We start from the raw sequence: 13,157 nt of genomic DNA, 5'->3' as shown, positions 1-13,157 counted from the left end.
TTAATATTTAAATTGTTTTATTATCAACAGACATAAAAAATAATAGGAATATAAAATGTACATAATTACTTCAGAATTAGAATTTGAGGAATCCTGGGGAATCTTAAAATATGCCTGATGCCTCCTTTTTGTAGGTTGTACAAGTTGTACAATTCATGCACCAGCATCGATCACAACATTCCATGATGCGCCACCACAGCCAACTATGATGTGGACAAGATATGAGGATAGTGTACCATCCAATGTCAGTTTAGTACATGGGCTGAATGTGGAGACCTGGAAGGACTGAGAATATTTTTTTTGAGAATAGTGCCATTCTGATAAATATGCTGTTATCTCCTACAGAATATGTTCACCTCTACAATTCCGACTGATATCCATATTACAACAAGCCCCTACAACCTGAATAAATTTCAACCTCACCTGAATAAATTTAATCATCCAACTCTTTCTTCACATCAATTCTTGTTGGTTCCAGTATGTTACCACAATGTATAGGTGTGGTTATATCTAATTTCTTCAGTTTAACGACTGCTAAACACTTATAGAGCTTATCATCGGTATGTAAACTTTGAATACATTTGAGTGATGCTTTTGTAAATCTCTTCCCACATTGTACAAATTGATTGGGCTTTTCTACAGTATGTATCTTCTTGTGTCTTTTAAGGGTTGATGCACATGAATATCTCTTCCCACATTGTACACACTGATAGGGCTTCTCTCCAGTATGTATTTTCTGATGTCTTTTAAGGTCTGGTGCTCGTGTAAAACTCTTCCCACACTCTTCACACTTGTAAGGCTTCTCTTTAGAATAGTTTCTTTGTTGTGTTTCAAAGATCTTTACTTGTCTTAAACTGTTGTCATACTTGTGGAACTTTTCTTCAGTTTCCTCTTTATACCTCTGATCAGTGTATTCCATTTCCTGATCTGTAAAAACAAACAACCATAAGTCACCATAGACATGTTTAAATGACTGATTAATCAAATGACATGACATTTTAAGGTCTTATGCCGTTAGTAAGCACTGGGCAGCCATGAAAGTCACCCACAGAGCAGAATGTGGGGAAAGTCCCCACAACGGGATGTCATTAGTACATTTGTGGATGAGGAATTTGAATTTGCAACTAGGACTGTACGATATGGCATAAAATTCATATTGCAATATAAATTTAACCAAAGACTGTAGACTGTATATATTATACAGTCAAAAAAGTTCTAAAAGTGAAGTGATTGTCACATGTGATACACAGCAGCACAACACACGATACACACAGTGAAATTTGTCCTCTGCATTTAACCCATCACCCTGAGTGAGCAGTGGGCAGCCATGACAGGCGCCCGGGGAGCAGTGTGTGGGGACGGTGCTTTGCTCAGTGGCACCTCAGTGGCACCTTGGCGGATCGGGATTCGAACCGGCAACCTTCTGATTACGGGGCCACTTCCTTAACCGCTAGGCCACCACTGCCCCTTATTATACAATTATAAGGAAAAAATGAATTTAATCAATTTTGGAATAAGGCTGTAACATAAAATGTACAAAACAAGGATGGACTGTGAATACTTTCTGGATGCACTGTAAAATACTGGTAGCAACAATATAAAGACAAATATTTAGGGGTTTTTAGAGGTCAGTCAAATATATGAATTAATAAAATAAAAATTATATTAAAGCTGCAGATAATAAGATTATAAGGCCTTATAATATGGACACATTTATTTGCTTCAATGAGCAGAGAAACGGTCAGATTACATTCACCTAACACAACGAACACCAGAAAAATGGCTGGTTCAGGACCTTTACATATACAGGACCTTTCCTGAATAATATTTCTAAATGTATAAAATGCTCCATCACACTATTACAGAAAATATGTTTGTGTGTATGAAATACATATTTACAAAAATTCACCCTTCTGAAATGCTTAAATTGTATCCTACTCACCTGCATGAATCGCATCATCCAAGTCCTGCTTCTCATCCTTCACTGTTACTTCCACTGTTTCAACCAAATTCACAGGTGTGATGATATCTGCTTTCTTCAATTTCTTCTCTGTACACTTGTTGGACTTTTCTTCAGTATGTAAATGTTGATGATATTTGAGTTGATATAATGTTCTGAAGCCTTTAGAGCAAAGAGTGCACTGGTAGATATTTGCAAGATGTGTCGTCTTGTGTCTGTTAAAGTATGATGCATCTGAAAAACTCTTCCCACATTGTACACACTGGTAGGGCTTCTCTCCAGTATGTATCCTCTTGTGTGTTTTAAGGTGTGATGAATCTAAAAAACTCTTCCCACATTGTACACACTGGTATGGCTTCTCTCCAGTATGTGTTCTCCTGTGTCTTTTAAGGTATAATGCACATGAAAAACTCTTGCCACATTGTTCACATTGGAAGGGCTTCTTTCCAGTATGTGTTATTTTGTGTCTTTGAAAGTATGATGCATCTGAAAAACTCTTCCCACATTGTATACACTGGTAAGGCTTCTCTCCAGTATGTGTCCTCTGGTGTGTTGTCAGGTGTGATGCTCGTGTAAAACTCTTCCCACATTGTAAACACTGGAAGGGCTTCTCTCCAGTGTGTGTCCTCTTGTGTCTTTTAAGATGTGATACACATGAGTATCTGTTCCCACATTGTACACATTGGAAGGGCTTATCTCCAGTATGTGACCTCTTGTGTCTTTTAAGGTTTGATGCTCGTGCAAAACTCCTCCCACATTGTACACATTGGTAAGGTTTCTCTCCAGTATGTGTCTTTTTGTGTGTTATAAGGTCTGATATATATGAAAACCTTTTCCCACATTGTACACACTGGAAGGGTTTTTCTACAGTATGTGTCCTCTTGTGTCTTTTAAAATTTGATGCTTCTGTAAAACGTTTCCCACATTGAACACACCGGTAGGGTTTCTCTCCAGTATGTGTCCTCTTGTGTACTATAAGGTGTGATGCTTGTGTATAACTCTTCCCACATTGTACACACTGGTAGGGCTTCTCTCCAGTATGTATCCTCTTGTGTCTTTTAAGGGTTCCTGTTTGTGTAAAATTCTTCCCACAATATACACACTGGTAAGGCTTCTCTCCAGTATGTGTCCTCTTGTGTGTTATAAGGTCTGATGGTTGTGTAAAGCTCTTCCCACATTCTTCACACTGGAAAGGCTTCTCTTTAGAATTGTTTCTCGGTCCTGTTTCAAGAATCTTCACTTGTCTTAAACTGTTGTCATACTTGTTGAACTGGTGTAAATTTTCTTCAGTTTCCTCTTCACACCTCTGATCAGCAAATTTGCTTTCCTGATCTGTAAAAACAAAATGGCATAAAATTCATATCGATATAAATTTAACCATAAATGATAAACGATATATATTGCGGTATCTAATTTGATAAGTAAATTTAAATGTAACTCTATTTGAAAAGGTGACTTTTTACAAATACATCAACATATAGCATAACATATAGTATACTCGATAAAACAATATCTGGGAAATTGTACTGAAAGCAGACTTTCTGTCACACCCATAAAGCCAGTGAAATACCAGGTATTAGTATGATGCACGTGATTATATAAAAATGTGTTCATATTTACGTAACACTATGCTAGATCATGCAGTCCCTCCAGGTTTCCCAAAAAATTTATTTTAATTTTATTGTTTAAATTTTATTATAATGACTTTTTTGCACAGGGCACCAAACAGGCTAGACCCGCCTCAGGTCATTTCCATGTGTGCTGTCAGTACCCAGTCACTGACACGCATGCTGCACTTAAAAAAACCCGGAATAATCAAAACCCGTTGGCCAAATTTATATTGCATATTGTTTATGCCACAGAAGTCTACCCACAACCCTTCAGTTACAAGTTTGCTTTCTTATCTGCTATGCCACCACATCGGGAAGCATAACACACAGTGCACTAGTGAAATTAAATATTACCACAATTGCTTAGTGCATCAAATAATTTGTAATACCTTTTGACTCCAGGTGTGCTAAAATATTTCCTTATTTTCACAAAATGAATCATTCTTTGACCAAAACCATATGGGGGGATATTTTGAATGATCTATTTAATTTACACCATTTTGGGTCTACTTGCTAATACCAGATTAATTTGAGCTCCAATCAGAATTTTTATATTTTTTTTAAGTGTTGAATCCACAGAACTTCAAATTAGTTCTGTGGATTCCATTGCAACACAAATCTGTGTACTCTGTGACTAAAAGAACAATAAGACAACAGACAATAAAACCCATAGAACACACAGGAATAAATAAACAATATTAAGACTAAAGGATAACATTAACTTTGAATGAATCATGTCTCACATTTGATGGGTAAAATAATCAAATTCCACTGGAAATTCATGATTTATGGGTGGATTCCAGAGTGAATTTCTCTTTTCTGCGTCTCTGACAGTATTTGATTATGCGTTCGGGGTTGTAGAACTACAAGCAACTAAGGTGCACATTTCTAATAAAAAGACAAGGCTGGAGAACAACAACGTGTTCTGGCATCTTAACAAGCCGCAGAGGAAAACTGGACACAAAATCAGATGCAAGTTTAAGTGAATAACTGCGCCACTTAGAGGTGTGATGGGGGTTAAAACAGCGTTCTTGCCATTTTCTGCATCTCCGTGTGCAAACGTTTTACAGAAAAACGTTTCTGTGTGGACGGTGCCTTAGTGAAACTCCTCTGCCAGACATTTCAATGTCTTATTTTTGTTTGATATTAGGATTAGTTTTGTTAAAAACTTTGGCACAAATCTGATTCCATACAATTTGCTAAATTAGTTTATACTGTGTATACTTAATAGCTGCAACAATTACTAATAATACTATTACTTCACACAATAAACAGTGTATCTGGGAAGTACTCACAGTGCATCAATTTTTCCACATTTTGTTATGTTACAACCTAATTCCAAAATGGATAAAATAATTCCCCTGGTAGGGTCTCCCGTGACAAATTGGTCTTAGATAAAGTGCAAGACAAAGAACGGTTCAGAAGACCTTTCATGGTATGAACAACAAAGAGTCAGTGTACCCAGCCCAGAGGGATACAGGGGTCCCACCCTGGAGCCAGGCCTGTGGTTTGGGTCCATGAGTCAGTGTCTGCTGGCCAGGCTTTCACCCATGGGGCCCAGCCCAAACTGGATAGATGGGCTCATCCAAGTGTGGACCCACCACCCGCAGGAGGAACATGAAGGGTCCGGTGCAATGTGGATCGGGTGGCAGACCGAGGCGGGAGCTTTGGTGGTCTGATCCCCGGACAAGGAAACTGGCTATTGGGACATTTAACGTCACCTCTTTGGCAGGGAAGGAGCTGGAGCTTGTGGAAAAGATTGCGTGGTACCGGCTAGATAAAGTCAGACTCACCTCTACACATAGCATTGGCTCTGGAACCCAAGTCCTTGAGAGAGGTTGGACACTCTCCTTTGCTGGAGTTGCTCAGGGTGAGAGGTGGAGGGCTGGGGTTGGCATTTTTTTAGCCCCAAAACTCTCAGCCTGTTTGTTGGGGTTTACCCCATGGGACGAGACGGTAGCTTCCCAGCACCTTTGGGTCGGGGAAAGGGTCCTGACTGTTGTTTGCACTTATGTGCCGAATAACAGCTCAGAGTACCCACCCTTTTTGCAGTCTCTGGGACGAGTGCTAGATAGTGCTCTGACTGGGGACTCCATTTTCCTGCTGGGGGACTTCAATGCTCATGTGGGCAATAACAGCATGACTTCTGTGCAAGCCGCAGTTTGGCCATAAGGAACACCATGTTCGAACATAAGGATGCCCATCGGTACACTTGGTACCAGGGCAGCATAGGTCACAGGTCAATGACTGACTAGCGACCATATGTTTTGGACACTCGGGTGAACAGAGGAGTGGAGCTGTCAACTGATCACCACCTGGTGAGTTGGATCAGATGGCAGGGGAAGATGGCATTGAGACGGAGGGTCTGCTAAGAAGGCCTGGCAGAAGAACCTTTCAAGATGGCAGAGCTTTGACCGCGTCCCCAAAGCAGTGTGGGACATTGAGTCCAAATGGACTTGTTCCGCTTTGTGATTGTTAAGGCGGCTGTTGCTAGCTGTGGTCGCAAGGTGGCCAGTGCCAGTCGGTAACCCTCGTACCCGCTGGTGGACACCAGAGGTTAGGGGAGCAGTCAGGCTGAAGAAGGAGGCCTACGGGGCATGGCTGGTCTGTGGGTCTCCAGAAGCAGCAGACAGGTACAGGACGGCCAAGCGGGGTGCGGCAGTGGCAGTGGCAGAGACAAAATAGAGTTCGGTGAGGCCCATCAAGATCGGCTCCAAAGAGGTTCTGGCAAACCATTCGATGCCTCAGGAAAGGATGGCAGCAACTCGCTCACACTGTTTACAGTAGAGATAGGGAGCTGCTTACGTTGACTGGGGCTATAATCGAGCAGTGGAAGGAATACTTTGAGGAGCTCCTCAATCCCACCGATGCACATTCCGATGAGGAACCAGAGCTGGGATGCCTTTGTATGGACTGTCCAATCTAAGGGGAAGAAGCTGCTGAGGTAGTCAAACATTTACACAGTGACGGAGCCCCGGGGCTGGATGAAATCCATCCTGGGTCTCTCGTGGCTATGGATGTTGTAGGGCTGTCATGGTTGACACGTCTCTGCAACATTGCATGGACATTGGGGGCAGTTCCAGTGGAGTGGCAGACTGGGATGGCGGACCCTGTTTTTAAGAAGGGGGACCAGAGGGTGTGTTATCTATAGGGGGATCACACTCCTCAGCCTCCCTGGAAAGATCTACTCCAAGGTACTGGAGAGGAGGGTCCGGTCGATACCTGAATCTCGGATTGAGGAGAAGCAATGTGGTTTTCGTCCTGCCCGTGGAACTGTGGACCAGCTCTTTACCCTTGGGGTGATGGAGGGGGCATGGGAGTTTGCCCAAGCAATCCACATGTGTTTTGTGGATTTGGAGAAGGCTTTTGACCATGTACCCAGAGGCACCCTATGGGGGGCACTCCAGGAGTATGGGGTGGATGGCCTTTTGTTAAGGGCCATTCAGTCACTGTACCAGAGAAGCGTGAGTTTGGTACGCATAGCAGATTGAGGCAGCATCTGCAGTGATGAGGACACTGATCTGTCGTGGTGAAGAGGGAGCTGAGCCAGAAAGCAAGGCTCTCGATTTACTGGTCGATCTACATCACAATCCTCACCTGTGGTAATGAGCCTTGGGTAATGACCAAAAGAACGAGATCGCAAATACAAGCGGCCTAAATGAGTTTCCTCCATAGGGTGGCCGGGCGCAGCCTTAGAGATAGGTTGAAGAGCTCGGAAATTCGAGAGGGACTCTGAATAGAACCGCTGCTCCTCCACATCGAGAGGTGCCAGTTGAGGTGGTTGGGATATCTGGTCAGGATGTCTCCTGGGCGCCTCCCTGCGGAGGTGTTTCGGGTATGTCCTGCTGGCAGGAGGCCCCCGGGTCAACCCAGGACACATTGTAGAAATTATATCTCCAGTCTGGTCTGGGAACGCCTTGGGGTCCTGCCAGAGAAGCTGGTGGAGGTGGTTCTCAAAGCGAACCCCTCCATGCGCATGTTAAATAAACTATTGAATTAGTTGACCTTCTCTTCATTGCAGTTGCTCAGATGCTTCAGGTCTGGAAAGATTTCCACAACACCAAAATGTGTTTTTTTTTTTTGTCATGGTCTGACAGTCCTTCAAGTCCCTGTTGGCAAACTTCAAGCAGGCTGCCATGTGCTTTTTACTAAGGAATGGCTTCCGTCTGGCCACTTTAGGACCTATGGAGCTCTGACAGAGTGACCATCTGGTTCTTGGTCATCTCCCTGACTAAGGCCCTTCTAAGATCGCTCAGTTAAGGTGGCAGGCCAGCTCTAGCAAGGAGGTCTTGAACTTAATTCAGTTACAGATGATGGAGGCCACTGTGCTCATTGGGACTTAGCCTTCTTTTTTTTATATAAAATGTGCCAAAACGACAAGTAATTTTTTTTCATGTTAACATTTTGGGTGTTGTGTGTAGAATTCTAAGGGAAAACATTTATATAATCCATTTTGGAATAAGGCTGCAACGTATCAAAATGTAGAAAAGTGATGCTGTGAATACTTTCCGGATGCACTGTAAAACAAACCGAAACACTGCTGTTCATTTTCATATGAATTCATAAGAGTCAAACATTTAGGGTTTAGAGGTCACTCAAATATATTAATTAATAAAATAGAAAATCTCATTACATTAAAGCTGTAGATTATAAAAGATTATAAGGCCTCATCCACGCGGATGTTCAAAATGAATGCCCTCTGAACACCATATGCATTGTTGTAATGCAACACTTGTTATTTAAGTTTTTGAGTGCAGAAATTGAGTGCAATAAAACATGGCATGTGGTGTTTATTTGACGTCATCAGAACATGCAGCTAACTGAATGCTGGTGCTGAATGCCCATACTAATAGATTTATTTCAATGAGCAGAGAAACGATCAGATTACAGTCTGCACTCACCTAATGCCACAAACACCAGAAAATCGGCTGGTTCAGATGTTTGAGTGAACAAGGCCTTAATAAAATCCTAAACCTGGACTGGGGAACATATGGGCTACCTATGCAGGACCTTTCCTGAATAATATTTCTAAATGTATAAAATGCTTTATCACACTATTACAGTCTGGGAAAATCTGTATGTGTGTATGAAATACATATTTACTAAAATTCACCCACTATCTGAAATGCTTAAAATGTATTCTACTCACCTGCATGAATCACATCATCCAAGTCCCGCTTCTCATCATTCACTGATACTTCCACTGTTTCAACCAAATTCACAGGTGTGATGATATCTGATTTATTCAATTTCTTCTCTGTACGCTTGTCAGCCTTTTCTTCAGTATGTAAACATTGATGATGTCTGAGTTGATCTAATGTTCCAAAGCATTTAGAGCAAAGAGTGCACTGGTAGGTATTTGCAGTATGTGTCCTCTTGTGTATTATAAGGTGTGATGCTCGTGTAAAACCCCTCCCACACTCGTCACACTGGTAAGGCTTCTCTTTAAAATAGTCATGGTCAAGGTTCACTTGTTTTAAACTGTTGTCATAATTGTTGAACTGGTGCAGATTTTCTTCAGTTTCCTCTTTACACTTCTGATCAGCGAATTTGCTTTCCTGATCTGTAAAAACAAACAGCTATAAGCCTCCAAGTTTAAATCTGATTATTCAAATGACATGACATTTTAAACAGGGGTCTTGGTCACAATTAGCGAGGAATAAAATGGGTATTGAAAGTGAAACTGATTTTGTCATTGTGGTAACAAAATGGTGACAACAAAATGTGCCCTTCTGCCCTTAGTGAGCAGTGGGTAGACATCAAAGCCACTAGTGGAGCAGAGACAGTCCCTTGCACCAGGGGACCTCATTGGCCCCTTGCCAGTTCAGAATTTAAACCTGCAACCCTGCAGTTACGAGTCTGCTTCCTTACCTGCCAGGCCACCACTGTGTGGAAGCATAAAACACAGTTGCTGCAAAAGTGCAAATAAATATTAAAACAATTTTTCAATTTTTCCTGTGGGTCTCCCTAGTTATTCATGGTTTACTGATAGTAAAATATCTGATGTGCTTATCCACAACAACAATACAGTTCTTTATATGAACAGAACTCCACTCACCTGAATAGACTTCATCATCCAACTCTTTCTTCACATCAATTGCTGTTGGTTCCAGTATTTTTCCACAGATCAGAGATGTGATGTAATCTGATGATATTTCTGGTTTAACATCTATGACAAAGATATAGCAAAAATTACAATTACGGCCCATCACCTCATAATGATTTCTTTTAAAATGTGATTGGGGGTTTTAAAAAGTGGGTTGGACAAAGCGTTGTAAGGGTGTTTGCAATAAAAGTGTGGGGTGGGACAATAAATGGAAATGATAATTTATTCTGTAAACATTTTCATTATACTGTTCTATAAAAAACCAACAGCACTTTGTAAAAATGATTTTAAACTGTGTATACAGTAGCAGCAACCATTACTTACTTCACACATTTAAAAACACTGGTAGTGACAACATAACATAAAGAGGAGACAGGCTCCGAGGGGCAGTGGTGGCCTAGCGTTTAAGGAAGCGACCCTGTTGCCGGTTCAAATCCCGATCAGCCAAGGTGCCAAAGAGGTGCCACTGAGCAAAGCATCACCAATAAAACTGTTAAACTCAACAATAATACACTCCCAGCCATATGCACCTGATCTTTGCAGATCTCAACTTTTTTTTCACATCTCTGCTATTTTTGCACATTCCTGCATATCTTACATACTTGTGTGTCCAACATATCCATATCCATATCCACTTACAAGCGTCTTACATGATGTTGTCCAGTTATGTCCTGTTTGTCCTGTTCATTCTACAGAAAGGTTTTAATTTTCTCTTATAGAGAAACTGTAGAGTTTTAGTTAGTGTAGTTTAGTGTGTATATACATATATATTTTTCTTTTATTATTGTACTATGGGGGGTTTGTATGAAACATTATCACAATACACGGTCAAACGTTTAGGGTTTAGAGGTCAAATGCACAAAAAAATAAAGAGGACACAAAAATAAGAGATCCTAGATCTGAATAAATTAAATATTACTTTGTTCTTTAAATAGTTCAATGTGCTGACAACACAATCAGACAAAGATTATCAATGGAAATCAAATTTATCAACCCATTGGGTCTGGAGGGTCTGGATTTGGAGTCACACACTACAGGCTGATCCAACTTTGATATAATGTCCTTAAAACAAGTCAAAATGAGGTTCAGTAGTGTGTGTGGCCTCCACATGCCTGTATGACCTCCCTACAACGCCTGGACATGATCCTGATGAGGTGGCAGATGGACTCCTCCCAGACCTGGACTAAAGCATCCGCCAACTTCTGGAATGTCTGTGGTGCAACGTAGTGTGGGTGGATGGAGGGAGACATGATGACCCAGATGTGCTCAGTTGGATTCAGGTCTGGGGAACAGGTGGAACTGCTGACACACTCCAGCCACATGCATTCGGAGGAACCCAGGGCCAAATGCACCAGAATATTGTCTCAAGGGGTTTGAGGATCTCATCTCAGAACCCTATGGCAGTCAGGATACCACTGGCGAAAACATGGAGGGTGCCCAAAGAAATGCCACCCGACACATCACATATGCTCAGTGTGAACCTGCTTTCATCTGTGAAGTGCGCAGGGCGCCAGTGGTGAATTTGCTAATCTTTGTGTTCTACGGCAAATGCTAAACGTGCTGCATGGTGTGGACAGTCTTTTGCAGCACATGCCATGGAATTGGAAGGGTCACATTTTTTTTACTTCTGCGAGCGATAGGGTGTTTTTTTTTTCAGTTTGTCTCAAAATACACTAATACCTCGTTTAATACCTTGTGGTATTTCTACAAATTTCTCACTAGATGTGTAATAAAAGCTTAATAACAACGACGAGGAATTATTGTGGGATTTTTACTTTTTCAAGTGAAATATTATTCACTTTCTGCCAAAGCAACATACACAACTCACAATAAGTTAGGGATATTGTGAGAGTCTTAGTGGATGTCATACATACAGTGTTTTTTCACTTCAGACAATTTTGGGATAGGGAGGCAATTGTATTGGGGTGAGAGACACACCTCATTTAGTGTGGTTTTTTTTTTTGTGTGTACAGGTGGGCCAAATATTGGGGCCAATACCAAGAGACAACCTTTCTCAATGTGGCATCAATTTCAACATTCTGTGGTTATAAAAAGCTGGTATTGTCAGTATGTCATTCCAAGTTCATCATTCAAACAGCCATGAACACATGACATCCCTTAACAAACGAGCAGTGTCACCTGGAGAGGGCACACTTTCGGGTTGGTGGCAGCCAGTCAGATGTTGTTCATGAACTTGGTGTGTCTCAAAGTGTCATCAGCAGACTTGCATCAAGACACAGAACTACTGGCAGAGTTCATGACAGACCCAGGAGTGGAGCCACATGAGTGACCGACCGCAACGATGACCAGTAACTAAGGACTTATGGTCACTTCTAAAATTCATACTAATATCCATATCACTAAAAGCCCCTCCAATCTTTTAACTCCCCTCACCTGAATATTCTTCATCTTCCAATTCTTCCTTCACAACAATTCCTGCTGGTTCTAGTATTTTACTGCAGTTCAGAGATGTGATGGTATCTGGTGATATTTCTGGTTTAACATGTGTGCTTCTCTGGTCTACACTCCTCAGATCAGCAGGTAACAGAGACAAACTGGGATCCATCTTGGGACCTTGGAATAAAGCAGAAGGTTCTTTCAACAATCACCAATAATCATTGCAGAACACCCAACATTCATGGTATTCCTAACAGTATTCCTATAAAATACACATACATAGACAAAGCAGATTTCTGATATTACATAAAGACACACAGTCACCTTTATAAATGATTCCCAGGAGATTCCTCAGTTGCAGCGAATTTTACAGCGAGCACAACCAACTCCAGCTTCTCTCTATTCACATAAAAAGGCTTGTAGCTCATGTGAGCTGCTGCAGTCTTTTATAGACAATCACAGCAGAGTGTTTTCTTATTTAAATGTGATTGGTGATGTTGGAAATGTGTTGGATAAAGAACAGTGAAGAAAAAGTCTCCACATTAAAAGTGTGAATGATCCCAGACATCAGTCTGAATGAGCATTTAGCTGCTAACGTGAAACTACTTTAGCATAACTGTATCTGTTGCTGTTAAACCTGTTCACCAGCCCGCTGGACACAAACTACTTACATTTAAGCTTTTTAAAAACCAATAAAAAGTGTCAGAAGAACATTTTGAAGTCTGACCCGAGTCTGTGTGTAGAGCGAGTTTAAATCAGCCCGCTCCTCACTCACCAGACCGCCGCTTTAAACAGTCCAAATAACACACGTTTCTACATTTTATTTCATTTTATGTGGAATAAAATTACTTACCAAAACCCCAAATCATAAGAACTCCAAAAACGGATCATTTATGTCAGCAGGGTGACTCGCGCGTGCACTTGTTTGTGTTTTACATCCTGCAGATGTAAACAGAAGCAGATTCGTCACACGGCAGCAGATTCGTCAATTTCAGAAAGCGACTCCAAGTGAGAAAGAAAGCTCTGGATAATCATCAAAGAAAACACTGCTCCCCGGGCACCTTTCATGTCTGCCTACTGCTCA

The 13,157-nt window shown here is 41.4% G+C and overlaps 1 protein-coding gene across 1 annotated transcript; it reads right to left on the bottom strand.

The window, feature by feature from the left end:
- Positions 1-12,278, bottom strand: LOC114785459 (oocyte zinc finger protein XlCOF6-like). Its single transcript, XM_028971738.1, has 7 exons — positions 12,071-12,278; positions 9,629-9,739; positions 8,909-9,133; positions 8,863-8,874; positions 8,720-8,770; positions 1,943-3,292; positions 1-927 (listed from the first exon to the last, which is right to left on the bottom strand). The coding sequence occupies exons 1-7, from the start codon at positions 12,240-12,242 to the stop codon at positions 434-436; spliced, it is 2,415 nt and encodes an 804-aa protein (XP_028827571.1). The 5' UTR covers positions 12,243-12,278; the 3' UTR covers positions 1-433.
- Positions 12,279-13,157: the final 879 nt, after the last annotated feature.

Source organism: Denticeps clupeoides, chromosome 3 (assembly GCF_900700375.1).
Source record: "Denticeps clupeoides chromosome 3, fDenClu1.1, whole genome shotgun sequence".
Lineage (NCBI taxonomy): Eukaryota > Metazoa > Chordata > Actinopteri > Clupeiformes > Denticipitidae > Denticeps > Denticeps clupeoides.
Note: the sequence above shows the minus strand (reverse complement) of the source record. Positions and strands in the feature narration are given on the sequence as shown.